Raw genomic sequence first — 24,084 nt, 5'->3', positions numbered from 1 at the left:
AGAAACTTGCCAAAACCCTTAAAATATTCCTAAATCATGGTAATGTCCTAAAATCCTACAAACATCCTAAAATCTTAGAGTCTTCCTAAAATTATATAATGTCTTAAAATCCAAGAAACATCCTAAAATCCTACAAACGTCCTAAAATCCAAGAAATGTCCTAAAATCTTGTAAAAGTCTTAAAAATTCTATAACGTGCTTTAATACAAGAAACATTATAAATCCTAGAAACAGAAAAATCGTGTAGATTTGCCCGTAAATCTTAGGAATGTCCTGAAATTCTGTAACGCCCTAAAATCCAAGAAATGTGCTAAAATCCTAGAGACACGGAGCTGCTGTCATTGTCTTTGTGCTGCAGGTTGTGTGACATCTTTCTGGATACATATTCTCCGTATGTTTGCACTTATTGTGTTTATTCAAAGTGTACTCGTAACGTTGTTATTTGTGTATTCTGTGCATAAAACATTTCTTATTTGTATTTCTGTCCTGGAGGAGTTAAAGGTAAAGTTATTGTCCGTATAACTTTGATAAGAGAACCCCAAACCTATCTAGAAACACTTCTTAGTTTAGGTAAAGTGAGGCAATTTTAATAATAAAGCACATTTCATACACAGATACGGTGGCCCAGAGGGTCAAAACTCAACAGCATTTCAGAAAACCAAAAAAACATTTCACAAAACAAAACAACTTTTCATGAAACTAAACATTTGGCAAAACAACATTTCACAAAATGAAACCTCTGAAAGGCTTCAGGTGCTCACTGAGTTCGTGCATGTCAGCTCCCTTTTTGTGTGAAGTTTTCGATTCTTCGTGTCGTGTTAATACTGCGTTACTTGTTATGTGCACACGTCAAATGTCACTTAGTGCAGTCAGGCTGCTCAAGTTTTTCAGTGTTTTTTTTTTTTAAATAAATACTGTTTTAGGTGGTGTACTTGTACTTCACATGAATATTTCCATTCTATGCAACTTTACACTTGTAAAAAAAAATGACAGGAAAAAACAGTATTAGTAATAAAAATATTATTATTAAGTCAAAGTCATCTTTATTGTCAGTTCGAACATGTTTGTTAGACATACAGGAATTGAAATTGTGTTTCTCTCCATGCCCACAGTGCAAATAGTAAAAGGACAAAAAGAGGAGAGAAAAACAAGAGAAAAAAAGCTAAAAAGTCTATTTGTACAGAAATTAAATAATTGGGCAATAGAAAGAAAGAAAAAAATATAGAAATGGTGTATACAAATATATGACATGGACATTTAATAATAATAATAATAATAATAATAATAATAATAATAATGCAGGAAGAACATTACTCCAAAAGCATCAGATAGAATAGTATAACACTGACATTGGGGACATTTTTCTAGTGCTAAATCAATACTTTTACTCGTCTTCATGCAGTATTCTGACAGTGTGGCAGCAGTATTTTTCCTTCGTTAAAGGCCGGAGTATTTGATGCACCGCTGCCGTAATGATTGGTTTCATGTGTCCGCAAATAGCTGCTTCTCTCTCCACCAATCCGCGACGAAAACCAAACATCGCGAGATTTTCCCGTCAGCGCGCCCCGGCCTCGGGTTACAGAGGCGATATCTCGCGCTACCTGCGCGCTCGGTGTCTCATTCCACCACGGTCACCGGCAGAGGCTCCGCCACCGCTCACACTAACCATTTCATCTGGAAACTTGAAACGGAATTTATATATTTATAACCAACATCGTTTTATTTATTTAAAGTAACCGTCTAGATAAACGTCACAGGTAACCGTCGCCTCAAGGTCGTAATTTGTACTGAAAAAAGGAAGTTAACGTAACAGCAGAGCCGGTCGAGCTAACAAAGAAAATCCTTTCTCTTCAGAAATAATCCCCCATTACTCTCTTTAGTTATGAGTCATGTGGTCGTTGATAATCCACACGGTCTAGATCAGCAGGTGAGTACTTTAACTCTTACTTATTTATGTCTTTAAATTGTTAAAAATGTGTTGGTTATTTTCCGCTACGCACATGTAGTTTCGGCTGATAAAAGCGTCGTTAGCCTCGCAGCTAAGCTAACGCTGCGGCTGCTAAAATGGAGGTGGAGATGTCGGAGGAGGTTGTGATGGCGGAGCTCGTCACTGCGCTCCGCCGGCTAACATCACCAACCGGCGTCCCAACGCCACATCCCCGCTTTAAAAACACAAACAGGGGCTTTAAACCAAACTACACGCACCGCGCGACTTCGCATTTCACAAAAATATCTTCCAGTGCGGTGAATTTCCGCGGTTAGCTGTCATTAAACGTCGTGCCGGCATCGCAGCGAGTTAGCCGGCTAACGTCGGGCCTCCTCAACCTGAAACGTGGCGCAGGAAAAAATGTTGGCAGCGTTTTTTCTTTTTTTTCTTTCTTCAGCCACCATTAATGTTTCCGAAATTTTAATGATCTCGAGATATGAAACCAAACGTAGAATACGATTTTAGATTATCTATTTTACTGCAAGTATCACAGCGGACATTATGCAACGTTTTTATTTGATCTGCTTCAGTTTGTCACCGTTTCCTTGTTTGGTAGTCGGTTTTGCCAAGTTGGTTGTTTGGTAAATCATGCTAGTTTTACTTTTGGTCTTTAAAGGGATTGAATTTATTCATCTGAAATTGAGTATCAATCTTAATCGCTTAAAAATTCGCGTGGCGTTAAAAAGTCTTAAATCTAACCTAACATGTATGAAACCTGTTAAAATAATGTTCTGAGTGGCATTAAATACTCTTATACAGCTTTAAATCTAACTTAATGTATACAAACCCTGTTTTTATATGTTAAAATTAGCATCTCTGTAAGTCTGTATTTTTAAAAGGCCTTGAGTTTATTCTTCTGTTAAATGTCTTTTATCTAAGTCTTAAAAATTCTAAGACTGATTTTTTCTTCAGTTTTGGTTGTTGCAAAGTTGATCTTAAATGTTATTACGAGTGTCCTCAAAAAGATGCCTTACATTTACCTTGCCTTAATGTAGAGGAACCTTGTTTAAACACGTTAAAATCAAGGTGGCTTTAAGTCCTAAAAGGCATTGAATTTATTCATTTAAAATCGAGGCCTTAATTGGTATTATAATGTCTTTTATGTGTTTTTAAAAAATGTGGGACTGGTTTTGTCTTCAGTTTTGATTGTTGCAAAGTTGAGCTTAAATCTTATTATGAGTAGCATTAAAAAGTCTTGAATCTAACTGGCCTTAATGTGTAGGCACCCTGGTTTTGTACATGTTAAAATCAGAATGTCTGCAAGTCTGTAATTTTTTAAAAGGCATTGAATTTATTCATCTAAAACTGAGGCCTTAATTGGTATTAAATATTTTATCAATTTTTCGAATTGTTAAAATGCAGGATGTTTTCTTTTCCTTCAGTTTCGTTTGTCTCAAGGGGCATTGAATTTATTGATTGCTGGCAATTATTCTAGAATTGTTGCCCTATTTGATATTGAAATGTGTTTCTGTTAAGACTGATGCTAAAACATTTCTAATGTTACAAATCTTTAAACCTTCCACTGAATCCAACATTGTTTTATACTTACGTGGGATGCACTATATAGCATTTTTTTCCCAAAATCCAATATGTTGATGCTGATATCATTATACCTTTTTTTCTCCACCTACTTCTAGTGACCATCATGTCTCTTTTGTAATTAAATTAATATCGGATTATGCATACTCTTAGTGTGATGTTCCACCAGCAGATGGAGACATACAGCACAATGCCCTTAAATGTCTGTAATCTTTATTCATTGTGCAAAATAAGAATACATGTTGGCCGATTCTGATCTTTTTAATGTCGATATTATATCAACATTACGACATAAAACCCACTTCTGCACAAGATCACAAACTACCGGCATTTATACGGGCCCGCAACTCTTAGAAAATTTGATTTGTTCCGAAAATCTGTCTTTAATTTGGTAAAAATATCTGGTAAAGCTTTTAAAAAGCATTACATTTCAGTGTCTTGGACAGCCACTCATGTTAAGTTAGAAAATAACTTTCATCGTGTTAATTAAATAATACTCATTGTGTTGTTTTCCTCCACTATTTGTTGATTTGTTGAGATTCATAGGAACTGTTGATGTGATTTTGAACCCAATTACATCTTTAATTTTTCCTTTTTTTCTGTAGCTTGCTGCCCTAGACTTGAACTCTGCTGACGGACAAGGCGGAGGAACTGGCAGTAAGTAATAAAACAGACTTTACTTGACATTATCACTCAAGTTTTCCTCTGTGTGTCTTCATGAAACTGTTTTTGCAAATCTAAATTAAAGTTACTAATGCAAACCACTGTCTTTGTTCAGCAAATGAGAGTATTTGTACAAGAAGAAAAGATAATGCCTTTTGTAGTGCACTTACCAAAGAAAGTCGGTGGTTTATTCTGGATAGCTTCCATCTATTGTAACAGTGTCTTGCTAACCCGAAATGCATGTGTTTAATTGTATGTGTGACATGTTTTTTTTTCTCCACCTAGGGCGTTACATTCCACCTCACTTGAGAAACAAAGATGCATCTAAAAACGGTGAGTTTAATCTCTCGACTGAGTCACATTGTGGCCTTCAACACGGGTTAGACTTGTGTTGTTCTTAATTTTAAAAAGCCCATCAGAGCATGGTAAAAGCAAGCACAATTGAGGGGAAAATGGGTGAGGCATTAATATTTGTTCTCAACCAATTGACCAGTCAAGAAAAGCGTTTTTGCTGCTTCAGACCACACGTGCACAGAATGAGGAGAGGGAGCCACGTCAAGTGGTTTTTCCATGTCTGTGCATGATAGCTTATTTTGGCATGGCTTAAGTAGGGCAAGTGGTTCTGTAAAATGCCTGGAGCCCGAAACTTTGACCCCAGACTGATCACAAATAAGAAAATGAGGCAAATTTAGAAAATACTTCACACTGTTAGTAACTATTTTTCATGGAAATCTCATCCCAAGTTTATAGTGTCTCACATGTGAACACGATGAGTGCTAGCTGTTGGCTGCTCTGATGAAGGGAAATGTGGAGGGTGGGCTGTTTTTAGTTAGACATTTATACTTTTAACAATGCTTTTAGCAAGGACGAGGTGGTTTTTGAATTTTTTTCTGCACTTGTTTGGCCTCATAAAGGCGTTAAATCGAAACACATGTTGTGTCTGGCATATAATCAGCCACGTAATTTTACATTTTAAGAAATCATGGAATAATGATACTGTGTCATTGCACACTTGACGTTTTTCTCGTTCTACTGTTTTCTTATTCCACAGCAGGAAATGCTTATTCCGCTGGTAGACAGTGCGGTTATTCAGTGGCACCAGTAAATCTCTGTAAGTCCCTTCTGTCTGCTTTCGCTGAGGGCAACCTGCATTTCCAGATGCATGAAATAGCCATTTTACACACCAGCAAAGCCAGTGCGAAGGGGGAGAGGGTTAGGTTAGAGCTGCACACTTCACTGTAAAAGTTAATGATGGACTCATGATTAATTGATGTGCTTCTCTCAGCTGGGATGCTTGCATTCAAAATGAGAAATATTGTATGAGTAACAGGCGGTGGTGGACAAAGTACACAACTCTAATTGTTTTAGTCAAAGTATAGATACTCCTGGTCAAATATTACTCTAATACAAGTGAAATATGCTCAGTAAAATTATTTGTCGTATTTAAAGTACTGGAGTACTTGCTCTCTCTCTCTCAAAAATAAATTAAATGTTCACTATATATATCATGACTTTAAAACAATCCCCTGGATGCACTGACTTACCTGTAGGACCTGCAGAATAAAAAGCTCATTGAATATGCTGTAAACCTTAAAAAATACCCATAAAAACATAAAAAAACACTACAGTTCATGTTTGTATCTCTGTTCCAACTAACTGCCAGCTCAAAAAATTCTTATCATCCAGCAAATGCCCTGACCAACAGTGACCTGCTGTTGATGCAGTTTCTTCAAAAAATAATAAATACAATTTAAAAAAAACAAAAAAAACCCAAAACAACCCCACCGTAACATCGCAGTTTACACATCTGTAGCTTTATAACTGGTCAGCAGAAACTCAGCTAGATGAAGAAATCTTTAAAAACATTGTTTGCATTCACATCCAAAAATAACTTTCGATAATTGATTTTAAGATAGGTTATCCTTCATCAGTCCAACAATAGGGTACCTGCATTCTTACAGCAGCAAAAGAATATCAAAGCAAGGTAAAGATAAATAAAGCAAGAAGAACAATATAAACAGTATAAACTAAACAGTTGAAAATTATTTACACTAATTGCACATGGATAATTGCAAATTTGATAAATTGGACATTACAACATTTTAGTGTGTGTGGTCTACTGGGAGCAGTGCTGGCTGTAATTTTTGGAAACATCCATCCAATTTTTAAGTCCAAAATTGAAATTCTGCAAACAATTTGTTGTGGATTTATGAACTTTTGCATTTTAGAAAAGAAAAGATCCGCTCACTTATTGACTAACAAGAATCAAAGGTACACATTTTGGTATAAAATGTAGTTGTCAAAGAAATAAGTTTCTAAAAAATAATCACGTAAACTACAGATACTAGAAAATTGTACTTAACATAAATGTACTTTGTCACTTTCCACCACTGGTAAAGGGTAATTTGATATGAGCATATGCTTTTTGGGGTTAATGCATTCCTTCACTGTAGCGTGTTGACTTTTAATCTATTGAAGCATACGACAGAGTCACACAAATGTTGTTTTCCACTGTATTTGCAAGCCCATATTTCACCTGCAAATGTCCCCTCAAGTTTCTTCAAAGCAGTACCCACAACCATGGCAGGCAGAGTGTCAGCAAAGGCACAGAAATGACTTTACAGCAGGATGGGATGACTGTAAGATTGGTAACTATTAGTGTAAAAGTCAAGCCCAGCACTCATACTGCATGAGCCAGTATTTATGGGTGAGTCTTTTTATAGCCTGCTTCCCTACCTTTGCTCAGGTTACCCAAGACTGGCCTCTCAAGAGCTTGCCTTTTACCATGCCTACAGTGGGGGTTGGCGAAACAGATGTGGTATACCTTGACCTCTACCTGCATGCCAAGCCATCTACTCGTTGGCAGAGATTAATAGTACATATAGCTGAACACTGGGGCGTAATCAATGTGCCCTTGCTTTGTCATGGTCACTTGAAAAAAAAAGCAGCAGAAATGTGGGCCTAACACAGCGTTTGTCAAAGCTTGCAAATGAAGTTTCTTATGATGCATGGAGATGGTGCCTTCAGAGACTCTGCACTGCATCACGAGTGGCTGTCATACTAATAATGAGACAATGTCCGCAGTGAAAGATGTATACCTCTTTTGAAAATCATTCATAGGCTTTAACGTCTTTTAGTCAGTCATGAAACTAAAGAAGGGGCTTAATTTTTCAAAGGAACATTACATTGCTGCATTGACATGACTGAACCCCACACATTATTAATCACACGTCTTCTTCAGAGACCTTGTAGCTTTTTGCGTCTGCCCGCAGCACACTGTTGAAAAAGTGGGATTATTGAACACTGTGCTGAGAGTGCATGCAGGCTTTTGTTCTACAACCAGCCGCTCCAGGTGATTTCTTTTCACTTGTCACTTCTCTTTTGTGTGAAGTAGGGTTGCAACGGTATGCGATTTTCACGCTGCGATAACCATCTTAGTCAGAATTACTCTTAACCCTTTGAAACCATGAGCAGCATCAGTTTTCTTGTGCAGCCTTCAGACAACTTTGATAAGTATTTAAAACAATGAACGCATATTCCACAATTGCACTTGTGGATTTAGAAAATAAAAGCTTGGGAAAATGTTCAGGGAAGTATGAAAATGAGCTAGAATCATAATGGCATATTTAAAAGTATGTTATAAAGTTATTGTTTTTATGAACTTTTAGTCAAGTGATATCCTTTTTTAAAAACTAATTTTTAGGTTATTTTCTTTTACGTTTTACTAATTTCTTTATCAATTATAGATAATTTCTTTGATCATTGCTCATTGCTTTCTTCCCGTTTTTGAATGAAATCAAGCTAAACCTGAGCAAAGAAATGTTCCACAATTGCAAGAAATTTGTAGATTTAGAAAATTATTTTTTTTAAACTTGTCTAGGAAAAAAGCTAACTATTTCAAATTGTGATTATTGTATATTTAAATTATGTTACAAACTAATAATTTTTGAAGCACTATGTCCAGGGCTTTAAAACTCATTTTCACTTAATTTTCTTGTTTACTTTTCTTTTGTTTTTTTGTTTTTTTTAAATTTATATTTACTTTTTACTAATGTCTGAATAATTTGGGGGTCATTTAATATTTTTGCTGCTTATTGCCAAGTTTTTGAAAGAAAACAAGGCAAATCGCTCAGGTTTCAAAGGGTTAAAGGAAAGAAAAGGAAACATTTAGTTTCGGCTGAACAAACGTTTTATTACTAAAATGAAACTTGGAACCATTTTTAATGAAATCATGTGTAGAAAGTCTCCCTTTTGAAAGTAACTAAATTTGAGGAGAGATTCTCCATCTTGTTGCATTATTTTTTTAAGATATTGTTGTTCAGCAAACATACATGATATGATTTACCGTCAACTTTCATATCACAGCATACGTTAAAACCTGAATATCGTTGCAACCTTAGTGTGAAAGTAGAATAACTGTTGATCTAAATCTTGTGGTGCGCTCGGTGGAGGAACAGAAACCTGAATGCAGTCACCTCTGCAGGTGATTGAACACTCCTGAGCTGCAGCGTCTGAAAGGGATGTTTCTGTCTGAGTTATTTCAGAGTAGAGTGATTATCAGGTGTTTTCCTTGGCCTTTTCTTTGGCATTTGCAATTTAATGATGAATATAAAATCTGGCTTTTAGGCATTTTAATCTGGCTTGCACTGTGTATTTTAAAGTGCTCGGGTGATGATGCACCAGATTGTTCTGTAGCTGATTTATACTCCCAAGTATAGCTCTTGGGTGTAAAGAGGAATCTTGCAACATGCAGCTTTTGAAGTCGAGCAGGCTCGGGTTGCTGCACGAGTATCTCCAGAATATGCAGTTAATTTGCTGTCTGGAGTGTGGCGCACCTGGCGGCGTGATTAAAAGGGCGCATCATGACTTGCCTGGAATATGTGAGACTGTGCTAGACTTGGTCCTTTTCCAAGCAGTGGTGGATTCACCAAACATTTAAAGCTCATACATATCAGGTTTGAATTTCCTCAAGTCATAAATGTGTCTTAACCTCAAAATCCTTAGCTACACATTAATATGTTCTTGTTTCTTCTGTAAAATTAAGACACGTATCTGTTAAGCATTCACTGTTTTTTGTGGGGCTTTTTTTTACATTATGCACAACACATCAGGAAAATTACATAACCTCTTAACTAAACAACAAATGATAAATCAAGCTTATTTTTTCCACTGATATCTTTCTCGTACCATTATCATTATTTGTACACCTAGTTTTGGCTTTTACATGCTATACTTGTATCTCTATATGTAGGCTGCTCAATTATGTCAAATCATTATCGCTATTTTGGTCAATGATGACACAATTATTTAACATAGTTACACATTAACTTTGGACCATCATGTATTAGTTAAACTTCTAAAAATTGAATATAATTGAATCCAGCATTGCTTAGAGAAGGAGAGTAGTTGCTCTACTACAGCTTTCATATTTTTGGTTGCTATGATGCCGTGGCAATATTTTAATATAACTTCATGGGTGAGCTTTGTGATGTAACTTACAGTGTCTTAGTACTCGTAGAGTTGTCTGATGTTTGTTAATTTTGGTGGTTTGATGTGAATCATAACATCACTTGCGTTGCAGTTTTAGAAAGTTGGGCTGTGGCACTGCTGCACGGTGTGCGTTGCAGCGTGCACACTCATTATTTCTGTCTAATACCAGTCTGAGTGACTAAATTCCACCACAAATTCTGGTGCAGTATTTTTGTAGTTGACTGAAAATTGCACAAAGCACTTGTCAACCCGTTGAAACCCGTAAGAACACAATTTTATTGTTTTGGGTTCAGACGTTATTCACATACACTGAAATCTTGCAAATTGGTTTGATTTACTTAAAAAAATGGCTAAAAGGGCAATGAATATGATGAATGAGTGATGTCTCAGAAACTGCAAGAAATAAAGTTACCATTAAATTAGTTTTAAATAAGACATGTAGAAAAGGAGTTTTTTATTCTAGTTTTTTTTTTCTAAACCTATCTGTATTTTTGAAAGAACTCAAGCCAATTTGTGTGAACGCCACATCTGAAGTTGTAGTGATTAGTCCCACGCCCTCTTTGATTGCAATGCAGCCCCAAATACTCTCCAAACTGACCAAAATCTCTATCTTGTCACTGTCAACATGTGACCTCTTAAGCTTGTTTGGAAAATGTGTTATTGTATGTTGTGTAATAAAGAATTTAATTGCTCAGATCAGTATTAGAGACAAAAAATGACTTGTTGATGGATGGATCAGTGTGTGCCTGTGTGAAGCATTACAAGGCTTTTCCTTTGTGCGTACTTTAACGGGGCACCGTGATGGAAGCATTTACCTGTCGGCCCACAGGTAGAAATCAAGATCCTCACCACAGATCTAGAATCGGCCACTTTGGCTGAACCAATTGAAAGCGAGACTAATGAGACTAGATCTGTGTGGCCGGTCTGCCTCTGGGTGCTGTCGTGGCGTAGCCTCAGCTTCTTGGCGAGCCTCAAACCGTGGCAGAGTTAACTGTCCATTGTCCCCCAGCAGCCTCGTCCTCAGCCTGCACTGATAACAGTGTGGCCAACGATGGGAACGATGAAACAGCCAGTGTCCACAGCTGGGCAGATCGTTGTGGTAAATGTCCCATACCGGCAGAGGACAGGGCTCAGTAGGTCTCTGGGTACAGACGAGTCATCCTACCCAAAAAAAGAAGCCAGTGTTCTGACGGTTATGTAGTAAAACAGTAGATTTTATTTATTCTACCTATAACTTTTTGATTTCTCTGCATCTGTTCTCTTCCCGTTAACTACATTAACCCTTTGAAACCTGAGCAAATTGGTGTGATTTCTTTCAGAAACATGGGGGGAAAAGTGGGGATCAAACTGGCAAGAAATGTCCCAAAAAAGTTTTATCAAATAATCAAGAAAAGTTTAAAAGGTCCAGAAAAAGATATTAACTAGAACAATGATTATTATATTTAAAATTGTGTTACAGGGGAAAAAAATGAATAAAATAAATGCATACATATGATTTAATTTTCAGCACATTTTGTAAATTACATTCCCTCTTTTTTTCTTTCAATTTTTTTGGGGCCATTTCTTGTCAAGTCGCTTTTTTCCTTTCTTCCTTTCTTTTTTAAATAAAATCAATTCGCTCAGGTTTCAAAGGGTTAACTTGTGACACAAATATTGCAGCATTTAAAAAAAAAATTGTACTCGTTATACAGGCTTTCAGTCCAGGTTCAGGTCTACAATGGAGTTGCTTGCATCCCTCCTGTCAGTTATTAGGCCAAAGGTCAGTCAGTTGAATTGAGACTCATGGCGAGGAAGAACTATGAGTTCAGCCAGCAGTGAACCAGCTTACTGACACACAAACATCACGTGTGCAGCGTTACGCTCTTCCTCACACTAATTCTCTTTCCCTTTCTCTTCCCGTTAAGACTCACCTGGATGGGACGGAGGACGCAGCAATGGATTTGTGAATGGTTACCACGACAACCGCACAAATGGGGGCTTCGGAGGGCGAGGACCCCCTCGCAATGATAGAGGTGGGCGTGGCGCCTACCGTGGTAACAGGGGTGGAGGCTCGTTTAATCAACCATTACAAAATGCAGGTGGGGAAACCCTGTCGTGATGTAAAATGTCTAACTTTAGCGCCGGTTTTTAGCGATGACAGTGTAGCTTAAGATGGAAACTCGACCCTCCCCCACCCTTGTTGACACAGTTAAGATATTGCATATGTAAAATAGATTTGCAGCCAGGCATAAATAATAATTAGCATAAGCTGTGCAAATAATTTATGGGAATGATCTTTGCTCCTCTTTTGGTAAGAAAGTGGCGCCCTCTGATGCTGATTTGAAGAAAGCGTCCCTAACAGGCTTTGTTTGTTACAGGTTTTGGCGGTGACGGCAACTGGGGAGGAGCTCCTCGGGATGCTGCATACAACAGCTTCGGCGGGCGTAACGATAGGTCAAAGTCAGCCTTCTTCAATGACCGCGGGGCGGGCTCAAGGGGAAGGTGGGTACAGTCGATCACTATCCAGCCGTAACTCTTGTCGTGTGGGAATGGGTCTGTTTATTGATGCTACTTGCAGCTTTAATGTCATAAAATATCTGAAAACTTGCAGTGAGGCATTAAATATTATTTGAACATTTTTTTAATCTCATAATTTGCTTTGATGATAATGAGCATTTGCTTTATTTGTACTCTGCTTGTTTTAGCAAAGAACCTAATCAGTATGTTGGAGGTTTGATCCACATTTTTATGTCTAAAACTTGCTCCTATTCTTTTACAATGTGCAAATACTGTTACATTAAATCAGACATGAAACTTAAGGGTTTCTTTTATCTCCATACTTAAAAACACACTGTGTGTGTGTGTGTGTGTGTGTGTGTGTGTGTGTGTGTGTGTGTGTGTGTGTGTGTGTGTGTGTGTGTGTGTGTGTGTGTGTGTGTGTGTAGATACGAGCGCGGGGGCTTCGCTGGTGGCGGAAACAGCCGCTGGGTGGACGACTCCAGAGAAGAAGACTGGTCCAAGCCAACTGCTCCCAACGAGCGCCTGGAACAGTAAGACGGATTATGCTCACAAATAACAATCACAGCCATCTTGTATTTGCATTCGCTCTCAACTGTTGAAAACATTTCTGTTCTAGTGAGCTTTTCTCTGCAAGCAACACTGGGATAAACTTTGAGAAATATGATGATATTCCCGTGGAGGCCACTGGAAGCAACTGCCCTCCCCACATTGAGAGTGTAAGTTCAGACTCGGGATGTTTGCACATTTGTTTATTTCTTTTTTTTTATTGGTTGATGTGAACTTACAAAGAAGATACACAACCAAAAGAACATCAAGACCTTTCAGTCATGTTAAAAGGAAAAAATAAATGAACAGATTAATAAAGAATGCTATAAAAAAATAAAGGAAAAAAGGGGAGGTTTTTAGATCAAATTCACATTCACAAAATATCCATCTGTATAAATTGATTTAAAATATAATTTACATTTTTTTATAGAGCAGTTTGTTTGCTTTACTGACAACATGTTTGACTGTTCTGCAGTTCCACGATGTGGACATGGGGGAGATTATTATGGGGAACATCAACCTGAGTCGCTACACTCGCCCGACCCCGGTTCAGAAGCACGCGATCCCCATCATCAAGTCCAAGAGAGACCTGATGGCTTGTGCCCAGACTGGTGAGTTTTTCTGTTTTGCATTTGACAGCCTTAAATACATCAGTCAGCATGATTACAACTATATCTTATAAGATTAAAGAAAAGAAAGATTGATGAATCATTTAAGTAACACTTTTAGGCTCCCTGGTTTTATTTTGTAGTTGTAGGTGATCCAAATAATGTATGAATTGTCCCTGCTGTGTTTCAGGCTCTGGAAAGACTGCTGCTTTCCTGCTGCCAGTGCTGAGTCAGATCTACAGCGACGGGCCCGGAGACGCTCTGCAGGCCGCCAAGAACAGCGGACAGGTACTGGGGAAAGAAAATGCACTAACCTTTAGGGACTGTTTGGTGCATTTTAGCTGCTTTCTTTCTTCTTTTTTTTGACGATTGTGTGTGTGTTGATGCATGTGTCCTAAATGTGGTCCAGATTGTGTATTTGAGTGTAATCAGTGAATTTCCAGCTCAGCTCCTACAATAAGTCTAAAATACACTGTTGAAACTAAATAGTTACTTTCAGACTGGTTTTAACCTAAAACCATAGCAGCAACATGACAAAAACCTGGCATTTAAAGGGTTAAAAAGAAAGTTAATGAATATATATATATATATATATATATTGTGCAGAGAGCGATATGAATGTGTGTAATATTAAAGCGGGCCCTAAGGGTTAAACGTATTCTGCATTACTGTTTGATTTATTCTAACATGATTTCTTTCACCTGAAGGAGAATGGAAGGTATGGCCGCCGTAAGCAGTACCCAATCTCCCTCGTCCTCGCTCCCACCAGAGAGCTGGCTCTGCAGATCTACGACGAGGCGAGAAAGGTGAGCTCCAAACACAGTTATTGACACAAACATAGAACAAAACATTGTTTACCTGAACATTGAATATGCACCTCAGAGCTTAATTGTTTCCCCATTCTTTTTGCGTTTTAGTTTGCCTATCGCTCGCGTGTGCGTCCCTGCGTGGTGTACGGCGGCGCTGATATTGGTCAGCAGATCAGGGAGTTGGAGAGAGGCTGTCACCTGCTGGTGGCCACACCTGGACGTCTGGTCGACATGATGGAGAGGGGCAAGATCGGCCTGGACTACTGCAAGTCAGTATAACTAAGAAATCCACACTTATATTGTTAATTTCTTTTATTGAAACAAACTGACTCGTATATTAAATTTTTGATTTGTAACTGAATGTGAAATGTGTCTGTGCAGCTTCTTGGTCCTGGATGAGGCTGACCGCATGTTGGACATGGGTTTTGAGCCTCAGATCAGACGCATTGTGGAGCAGGACACAATGCCGCCTAAAGGCATCCGCCAGACCATGATGTTCAGCGCCACCTTCCCCAAGGAGATCCAGGTGTGTTGGATAGTCAAAACATCAAAAGAATCTTGCTCAGTATTTTTTTTTTTTGTTTGTTTTGTTTCGTGTTGTTTTTTTTATGTAAGGGTGTTTTTCGGTGTTTTCCCTAAAATGCCTAATGTGATACATATCTGCATACTTACCTGATTGACTTGTCTGCGTAGATCCTCGCTCGGGACTTCCTGGAGGACTACATTTTCCTGGCAGTGGGCCGCGTTGGTTCCACTTCAGAAAACATCACCCAGAAGGTGGTCTGGGTAGAGGAGACCGACAAGAGGTCCTTCCTTCTTGACCTGCTCAACGCAACAGGTAAGATCTGCATAAAGAGAGCTGAGAACGGTTTGGGTTTCTGCTTCTCACGAAGGTCACTTTGGGCTCTAATCCATCATCCTGTGTTTGTCAGTCTGCCCCATATCAAGCTAATATTGACTTTGCTACATCTCTGTTAACAAATGTTCATTATAGCCAGAGCTTGCAGTGAAAGATAAAATATCAACACAAAATGTCATACAGGGGTGAGCAGGGACTGAGCTGTGTTTAGCGGGTTTGCTTCTCATGATGATCTAAAGCTGTGATGTGTGTACTGAAGCAGCCTTACGTTTACTGGCCGGTCTGGTTTTATATCTTAGTTATTCCCAGTGAGGTTCAGGAAAATGTGACAGAGGCACCAGAGAAACCGGGTAAGTGTGAACATATCATAATTTCACTCTGACCACAAGCCAGAGACATCACATCCCACAGCTCATCCTGTCCCTCTGCTCCCCAGCTGACATGCTGCCTCCGTTTTGTTTGTGTGTTTTTTCCTTTTCATTTCCAGTGAGAGCTTATAGGACCAACAATAATGTTTGCCTCGCACCGCATGGACTATCCGAGTCAATAGTACAGTCCTTTTCAGCCACGGCGTTACAGAGTGTTATCAACACTGGCACTGAGGTCAGCTGGCTCGCCGTGATCACGTTGGCTGGTTGTCATAGAAAGGGCTCTCAGTTTCCATGAGTCATGTGGCTGTGACAGATTTAATGACACCAATCTGTTACTGTGTTGACCAGAATACAGCAGATTGTGTAGATGGTTCAGACCGCTGAACAGCCATGATGGAAATAAGCAAAAAAGAGCACCATTATTAATGTTTATTTTAATGCAGTGCTATGCAATGCAGGAAGTTAGCAGTTCCTTTACTTTGGTCAAAGTGCTAATACCACACTGTGGAAAAAAATGTTCCCACAAATAAAAGTTCTGCATTGGAAATTTTACTATAAGTATTAAAAGTAAAAGTACCCAGTGCAGAAAAAAATCTAACAAAATAAAAAACAATAACATGCCCCCAAAACTCAAAATTATAAAGAAAAAATGGGGAAAAAATACATCCAACAAACTCAAAATTATTTAAAAAAAAACAATAAACAAAACTTAAAAAAGCCATGAAAAAACTCAAAATTATAAAAAATTAAGATAAAAACCTGAATTTTAAAAAGTGGAACCCCCTATTATTTAAAAAAAAGAGGGAAAAAAAGAAACAAAAGCAAGTTATTAAAAGAAAAAAGCAAAACACTGAAAAATCTCAAAATTTGAAAAAAAAAAAAAAAATCAAGTACATGTATCTCAAAGGTCTTGTCAAGTATATTCCTTGAGTACCTGTACTTGGTTAAATCCCAACTAGTCGTGCTGGTGTTATTATGTAGAAATCTTGTGTTTTGTTACTTTACCTCCAAAGAAGTGGCACACTCTGCTTTTGTTGGGTTTGCATGTTAACTGGTGCAGCTGCCGCAATGAAAGGCGAGCTAAGGTGTCATTTATGTCATGGATGTCCCTGCTAACACACACCTGGCTGTGAGGTAAAGAGGCTTTGGCTCGGTGGTCAACGGCACGGAGATGTTGAGCCAGATGTCCTGTTTCCATCTCAGCTGGTCTGATTAGGCTGATCTGGGCTTTATTTTAAAGTACTCGCAGGCTTAAGTGATGTGTGATATGGAGGCGACGGAGCTCGGGTGGATATTTGGTTTCCTGGCTTGTGCCAGAGTGCTTTGGCAAAGCGGTTAGCTGCAAATGGTGCGACTTGGAATGGCCTGTCCTATCCCATCACCCCTCAGTCATTTTTATTATCTCAAGCTTTTAGTCTGATAGCCATTAATGCCAAATATCTGGATTGTAGCCAAATATCTAATTATAAAATATTTGTTTAAACAAGGGATGTCTCAAGCACCAGTGTCAGACATCCCCAGTTTAAACGTGATAAGTTCTCAGGTATCTTCAGTACAGTGTGCAGAAAAACATTAAGGTTTTATATTAATGGTTGTCAGTAAATGTAAAGCTTTTTACGCAACCCTCGTTTCCATTTCTAAGTTGTCATTTTGTTTTGTTTTTTTTTTTTAATTCTCCTCTTTTACTCCACAATCTTGCTGACCTTTTTCAGTGTGACCATTTTAAGTTCCTGCTCCCATCTTTCTTTTTGTTTAAAGAAAAATCCATCCATACCCTCATTCCCAAATATCGATTATTAATTTATTTCTCTTCTCCTTTCGTGCTCTTTATCCTGCTCTCCTTCCCTTTTTTGTCTCGTCCTCTTTGTTTCCCGGCTGCGCAGGCAAAGACTCGTTAACTCTGGTGTTTGTGGAAACCAAGAAAGGAGCAGACGCTCTGGAGGACTTCCTTTACCACGAGGGCTACGCCTGCACCAGCATCCACGGAGACCGATCCCAGAGGGACAGAGAGGAAGCTCTGCATCAGTTCCGCTCTGGACGCTGCCCCATCTTAGTGGCTACAGCTGTAAGTGACTCCTCTTTGTTTTATCCAAAACTGAGCTGTTACATCCCAAATTTTAATTGTGAGTGAATGAATGAAGATACTTTATTAATCCCTGAAGGAATATTTAACTGTCAACTTAAACTGAGTGGTTAGATTGGCTCCTTTGTATGTAATTTAACCCTTTGAAACCTGGATCGACATCACTTTGTGCTGTTTCAGATACTTTTACAAGTACTTAAACCTGAGCAAGTTGGTTTGATTTCTTTTCAAAACATGAGCGGAAAAAAGGCAAGAAATAAGTAGATTTGGGAAATTTTTAAACAAGCTCAGAAAAATGTAAAAAAAAAAAAAAAAATGTAATTATCAGAATTATATTTAAAGTTACTTTACATAACTATTACTATCATTTAAATACTTTATCTAAGTGAGTTCCTGTTTTATAGATTATACATTTTTTGTCATTGTTTTGATGTTATTGGGATGCTCTGTTTTTTTTTTTTTACTTGTTTTTGGGTATTTTTATTGTACTTTTTAGAAATTATTTGCTTATTTTTGGGGTCATTTCTTTAACTTACTCGTTGTTACCATTGTTTTTAGTATCTATTTTTTTGTTTTGAAAGACATCAAACCAAATCCCTCAGGTGTCAAAGGGTTAATATAACTTCAGATCAGATCTGACAGGTTTCTCTTATTTCTGATAAATCAGTCATCTAAATATCATTCATGTGAGCTTCTTTACAGAAACTGTGAGCAACCCCTTAACTTGCAAAGGCTTTATTACAATCTGTTTTTGATCCACACAGATCAACAGTCTTTTTATTTCTTGTTTGAAGAGGGGGCAACAGACAAGAAGTGGAGACTGCAAGCTTTAATTTATCATTTGATTCACATTATGGGGAAAAATGTGGATGGAAACGGGCCAACTGGGTCATACAGGAAACTGTGGTTTTGGCTGCACTGAGAAACATTGTTGGTGGATTTTATCAGCTGTTCCATAGTTACTTTGACCAGCGAGCAAAATGAATGTTTGATGTGGTTTTGGTTTTTTTGTGGTCTCACTGTCTTGATATTTAACCTATTTTCCCTTCACTTTTTTTCCCAGGTGGCTGCCAGAGGTCTGGACATCAGCAACGTGAAGCACGTCATTAACTTTGATTTGCCCAGTGACATTGAGGAATACGTTCACCGTATTGGCCGTACGGGACGTGTGGGCAACCTTGGTATGATTTCTCATTTTTCTTTTAAAAAAGAATTTCATCTGAGTTTATGCTGCCTGTTAAGTACAATAATATTTGACTAAGTATTTATTTCTTTGTATTTAGTATTTTAATATTGTATTTTTAGGTATCTTAAAATGTTATAATCTTGCTGTGTTTCTTGCAGGTCTGGCCACGTCGTTCTTTAACGACAAAAACAGCAACATAACCAAAGATTTGCTGGACATTTTGGTGGAGGCCAAGCAGGAGGTTCCCTCCTGGCTTGAGAGCCTGGCCTACGAGCACCAGCACAAAAGCAGCAGCCGCGGACGCAAGAGGTGACTCGCTCACGCACGGCGTATTTATATAACACTACTTTTGGCTCGAAACATTTGAACTCTGTCTGTTTGCTGCTGTGCATTTTTTCCTCTCCTCTCACTTCAGGGCTCGTTGAGTGTTACTCACAGTACTTAATATCATCTTCAGAAAGTCTAACAAAGTACGTTCTTGTCCAGGTTCTCTGGCGGGTTCGGAGCTAGAGATTACCGTCAGACGTCTGGCGGCCCTGGAAACTTCAGTAGCAACCGTGGTGGACGCAACACTGGAGGTCACGGAGGAAACCGTGGCTTTGGTGGAGGTAAGAAGACAATATTTCCCCTGACTTTTAATTTTTTTAATATCCTTCTTAATTCCCCCTCATATTGTGCACTCATTTAACAATAAATGCCAAAACACTTGAACACAGACCAGAAGACTTTTGTTTACAACTCAAAAAAGTATTTCCAATGTTTTCAAACACAAAAATCTGATGATTTTAAGGTTTAGGATCCTCTAAAAAAAAAAAAAAATCATAAAATCAGAATAGCCAGCTTTTTATATAATTCTAAGAGCTCTTTTCTGAAATTTACTCTTTACAACTTAAAATAATTAAATCAGTTAATTACATCTTTTAAATAAAGATTGATTTTGGAAATCGAGTTGAGGAAACTTTATTCGTTTATGAGTTAACGAGATAAGTAGTTATTTTAAATGTGTTAACAGTTCTCTTTTTTCAGTGTAATTTCAGGGACTAGATTTGTTTTCTGTGCATTTCCCAAAAATTCAGCACAGTTAGACATTTCAGGCATTACAAGTGAGCAGTTCAAAACAGATCTTTCTCGCTCGACAGCTGCCTTCTTTTATAAAAATAACGATTTTTGATCATTTGAAATTAAAATGTTTTTGTTGCTGTGCGCTTTTCCTCCTCAGGTGGCTTTGGTGGCAACTTCTACAGCAACGACGGCTACGGAGGAAATTACAGCCACTCTGGTAGTGTGGATTGGTGGGGCAACTAGTCGCCATAGGAATAGGTTGCCATGCCAACCCGACCCAATGGAAACCACATGTTAACTTAAAGCCAGACCATAACAACCCTCCCTGTGTAGCTTCACTGACACACAGTACATTACCAACCCTGGTTCTCTGCCATTCGCTTCTCTCAAAAAGGAAGTGCAGCACGACGCAAAGGAAAGTCACCAGCACGTGCAACGCACCGCGGAGACCGCCGCAGAGATTCGCACACCTCAGAGTGAGCATGGATGCTGACGTGCATCGTCCGATAGCAACTTCGGACTTTCATTGTTAAAAGTATTTTTGTTCTTTTTTGTGGAAGGAAGAAAAAAAAAAACCCAATCGAATAACCTGAGGATCATTTGTATGTTAATGTACTGTGCCTTTGGAATTTAGACAGGAAATCTGTGTTTTTCATTTCACCAGATGAACATGGCCAAGAGCTCTAAATTTGATTTTACGATTTTGTTTGGTGAAAATAAAAAATATATATATATATTAGAAAGGTAAAACATAAGCTTGGACTTGATCAAACCTTGGCAAACACTGGGGTATTGTGGCTCTGAGTCATGATTCCATTTGAACTTCAAATTTATCGCAGGAACATCATGTAGCCTTTTCTATACTCAAACAGCTAATGGAGCCATTACTATGTCTAATACAAACTGGGCCACTCTGTGAAGCATTTTAATCCGAAGGGACAAAGTTACATTTTGTTTTTCGTTTTTCTTTTTTTTGCTCACTCTATCCTGGACAGGCTCCTTTTTATGGATACGATAGTCTTTGAAATAGCCATTCCTATTGTAATCTTAAGAAACACATAAAGTCATTAAGCTCAGTGCCAACGATGGCCGAGGTTTAAACGAGTAAAATCACTGCTGGAAACTTGTTACTCCACATTTCTCAAATTTGACTTGACAGTGTTACGGCAGCTAGTGTGATACCAAGTGCTAGCTACGTTAAGTGGGCGGTGTTTTTTGTTTATTTTTACTTGAGACGTTTTTTTTTTGGTGCAGGTGTGTGCGAAAATCGAAGAACTGAGTCAGTTTTTTGATTTGTGAATCGTTTCTCTGCAAATGTGCATCAAAAACAAAAAATGCCTGCCATCTTGAAAGTGAAGTTCAAAATGGCTGCATAAAGGACCACAGCATCGGGAGGGCACAGCGTGGTGTTGGCGGTTTACAGAATCAACCGGCAAAAATAAGAAAAAGAAACCACGAGGCCCGGATGGTATTCTACGCTTGCAAGTGTTTTGTTTTTTGGTCAAGGAGGAAAGACACGTGAACTGAGTCGCAGGCTTAACTTAATTACAAACGTTTTCTCTTTTCAAGCTGCGTTGGAGGCATGGTTCATCTTAAAGAGACAGGAACGATCACTGAGGTTTATCAATTTAAACGGCGAGGAAGCGGCGGCGCGGGGTAGAGCAGCACTTCCACCACCGGGGGTTTTATGGGAACGGGGTTTTCAGTGCACCGCCGTCGTCCGCGGCTTTGGGCTCCATCGCTGCGTCGTGAAACTGTGGAGGTGGCCAAAGACGGGGGAGTGTCCACTTCCTTATTTAAGTACTGTCAGGTCCTCTGGGAGTTCATCTGCTCCGACGTGAATAAAAGTAAACAAAAAAAAAAAAATCTGTGGCTTCGCGGAGCCAGAGCCGGCTTTTCCTCTCAAAGAGGAGCAGCCATCGAGAAGAGGAGGAGAGACGGGGGTGTTTTTTTAACCTCAAAATGCTCCCAATTTTCTCATCATCGGGTGTGTCGTGCCTTGAAACCTTTTCTTTTTTCTCTTTTTTTTTTTTTTTAAATCGAACTAAAAGCGGATGCACTGACAGTGTTGAGAACTTGAGATTGAATGGTGCTACTTGATTTAGGTGTGTAGGCCCGTGTACGTCGTGCCCATCAAGTTTTACAAAAGTTCTTTTATTGCACATCTAGAGTTTTATATAGATGTCTTGGATATGTGTCCTTAAGCTTCCAAATATTGTGTGTGAGGAGATTGTGAAAAAAAACGCAGCTTGTTTACAAAGGGGACGGGTTCTCAACGTTTAAACCAGGATTTATTTGGGACCAGGGGATTTAGCAGTCGGGGGAATTTAGCCATTTGCACAGATTTCTAGATTCTACTTTTGCTGCTAGTTTTGTGTAATTTATTAAGCATTTTTGACAAATATTTATTTTTGTAAGCCTCAAAGTGATTCTTTGAAAGTTTCAGAAACTTGACCAAAAGACAGTACAAAAAACACTGGCACTTGAATGTTGAATGTCACCTGTATGCGTGAAATTTATATATTTCGGGGTAGTGTGAGCTTTTTAATGTTTAAGATACATTGGACTCAGTAAATAATATCCACAGCTGTTTCAGGGCCTCCTCAGGGCCGGTCATCTCGATTTAGATTCTACCAATTGGTCAACAAAATTTGAAATGGAATTGAAACAAACATGCCAAGGTTTGGACTAAAGCTGTCAAACGAGCAAACAAAAAAAGAAATTCTTGAAGCATATCAGTGCTGAAGTGTTCAGATTCTCCAGTTGTGTGCATTATTGATTCTTTACTCTAATTTGACCTGATGATAATTGTTTTTCTCCAGTGAATGTCTGGCACATGGCAATCCTTAAAGAAACAAACATGTGGTTTATTCTCATTGTTGTATTTGCATATATGACCCCTCTGGAGTTCTCCCCGGGTGTGGAGCACGTCTGCAGCCGTGGTTTCCGAGGCAGCTGTTTGAACGCGAGGTTTCTGTCCGCGGGCCGAACCTCGAGAGACCTGTTCCACACCCCCACCCCCCCGAGAACCCCAGAGCTCTTTAGACGTAGACTTTGCTTTCTGTATTAGCTTCTAGGCTCCTGCACTGCATGGGAAATACTCAGCTGTGCAAAAATTGTATGATTTTACCAAAATAAAAATGTTTTGAATGCAAAAAAAAAAGTATCTGGAAAAATCAAGCATGTTTCATGAAGAGTTGTTTACTGTAGATGTGCAGAGAAGACCTGTAGCAGCGGCCTGTTGCCTCCTGTGGATTACGGGGCGGGCGGGCGGCAAAATTCAATTTGGTATAGATTGGATGGGCTTCTTTTCTTTTGGAAAAAAATATATAAAGATTTCATTTGTAAATTCATCTGTGTCAATTGTGTTATTTTCACAAATTTCAAATCGGAGTATTTAGTGTTTCTGCTCAAACTTCACAGCTCACCACGGAAGTTGTGAAGTTTAACTAAAATACAAAACAGAAGCAACACTTGTGTTACTGAGGATGGAAGCTGCCAAAATCAAACACGAAATGCATTTTTGTGCCTTTTGATGTGCAAAAAAATGTAAATGTAGCTATTAATGGCTAAAATGGTACAATTTCTGCTTTAAGTTGTTCTTTATTTACCTTTCTTTATTATGTCTGTTTATTTACATTCCTGTTTAATTTTTACATTTAATAATTTGAATTCATTTCTGGATTTATTTAAAATGTGCTTTTATTTTATGTTTATATTTTAAATGCATGTATTTCTTTTCTTTCTTTTGCATCTTCTTCCTTTTTATTTCTCCAAGTTTGTTATTTCTGTGTATTCTTCATAGGCGTCTGTTTTATTTTGCTAAAAGTTCAAAATAAGGTTAATTCTTATTTTTCAGCATTCAGTTATATTTTCAAGATGATCCGACTTTGTAAAGCAGTTGATGTCACATCATCGAAGTTAGTTACGCACGAGGACAAAATGTCCAGTTTTTGGTACAGATTACACAGTACCAGTCTGACCATCACAAACATGATTCTTCAATGGTTTTTTAACTCTTTGTAGTCGATATTCAGCTTTTTGTGTCTCCTTGTGTTTGTTTAGTGTCTTTTTGTGGTTGTTTGGTCAGTGTATTGTCTTTTTTTGTATTCTCTTGTGGTTGCTTTGTGTCTTTTTGCAGTTTTTTCCTCATGGCTCCGGTAACATCTTCCAGCCGCTGGTTTGTGGGTTTTTCTCCTCCTTCGCTGTCGCCCGTGAGCCACACCGACCAGCATTCAAGGTCAGTCTCTTTTGGTCAAGTTGTGTCTCCTTGTTGTTTTGTGAATCTGTCGGGGTAGTTTGTGGCCTTTGAGGTCATTTTGTGTCTCTTTATTGAGTCTCTTCCTGGTTTGATATTTGACATTTTGCAGCAGGTCCTCTGA

General features: G+C 38.5%; 1 protein-coding gene across 15 annotated transcripts; it reads left to right on the top strand.

Annotated features, from left to right (window-relative positions):
• Window positions 1-1,601: 1,601 nt before the first annotated feature.
• ddx3xa (DEAD-box helicase 3 X-linked a) lies at window positions 1,602-23,055 on the top strand. 15 transcript variants are annotated; one of them, XM_088083774.1, is made up of 24 exons: window positions 1,605-1,757; window positions 1,855-1,927; window positions 4,132-4,183; window positions 4,475-4,522; window positions 5,241-5,300; window positions 6,745-6,837; window positions 6,936-7,007; window positions 10,689-10,778; window positions 11,584-11,757; window positions 12,037-12,160; window positions 12,604-12,708; window positions 12,795-12,894; window positions 13,200-13,335; window positions 13,523-13,620; window positions 14,040-14,138; window positions 14,250-14,410; window positions 14,523-14,667; window positions 14,835-14,979; window positions 15,300-15,350; window positions 17,255-17,436; window positions 18,518-18,635; window positions 18,799-18,949; window positions 19,127-19,248; window positions 19,860-23,055. In XM_088083774.1, the coding sequence occupies exons 2-24, from the start codon at window positions 1,883-1,885 to the stop codon at window positions 19,943-19,945; spliced, it is 2,457 nt and encodes an 818-aa protein (XP_087939900.1). In that variant the 5' UTR covers window positions 1,605-1,757; window positions 1,855-1,882; the 3' UTR covers window positions 19,946-23,055. The 15 variants fall into 15 exon arrangements, with proteins under 15 accessions (XP_087939902.1, XP_087939901.1, XP_087939904.1 ...); XM_088083776.1 differs by having other exon boundaries at window positions 1,602-1,927; window positions 5,244-5,300; XM_088083775.1 differs by having other exon boundaries at window positions 1,602-1,927; window positions 10,692-10,778.
• The last annotated feature ends 1,029 nt before the right edge of the window (window positions 23,056-24,084 follow it).

Source organism: Plectropomus leopardus, chromosome 10 (genome assembly GCF_026936395.1).
Source record: "Plectropomus leopardus strain MGB_pleo_1.0 chromosome 10, ASM2693639v1, whole genome shotgun sequence".
Lineage (NCBI taxonomy): Eukaryota > Metazoa > Chordata > Actinopteri > Perciformes > Serranidae > Plectropomus > Plectropomus leopardus.
Note: the sequence above shows the minus strand (reverse complement) of the source record. Positions and strands in the feature narration are given on the sequence as shown.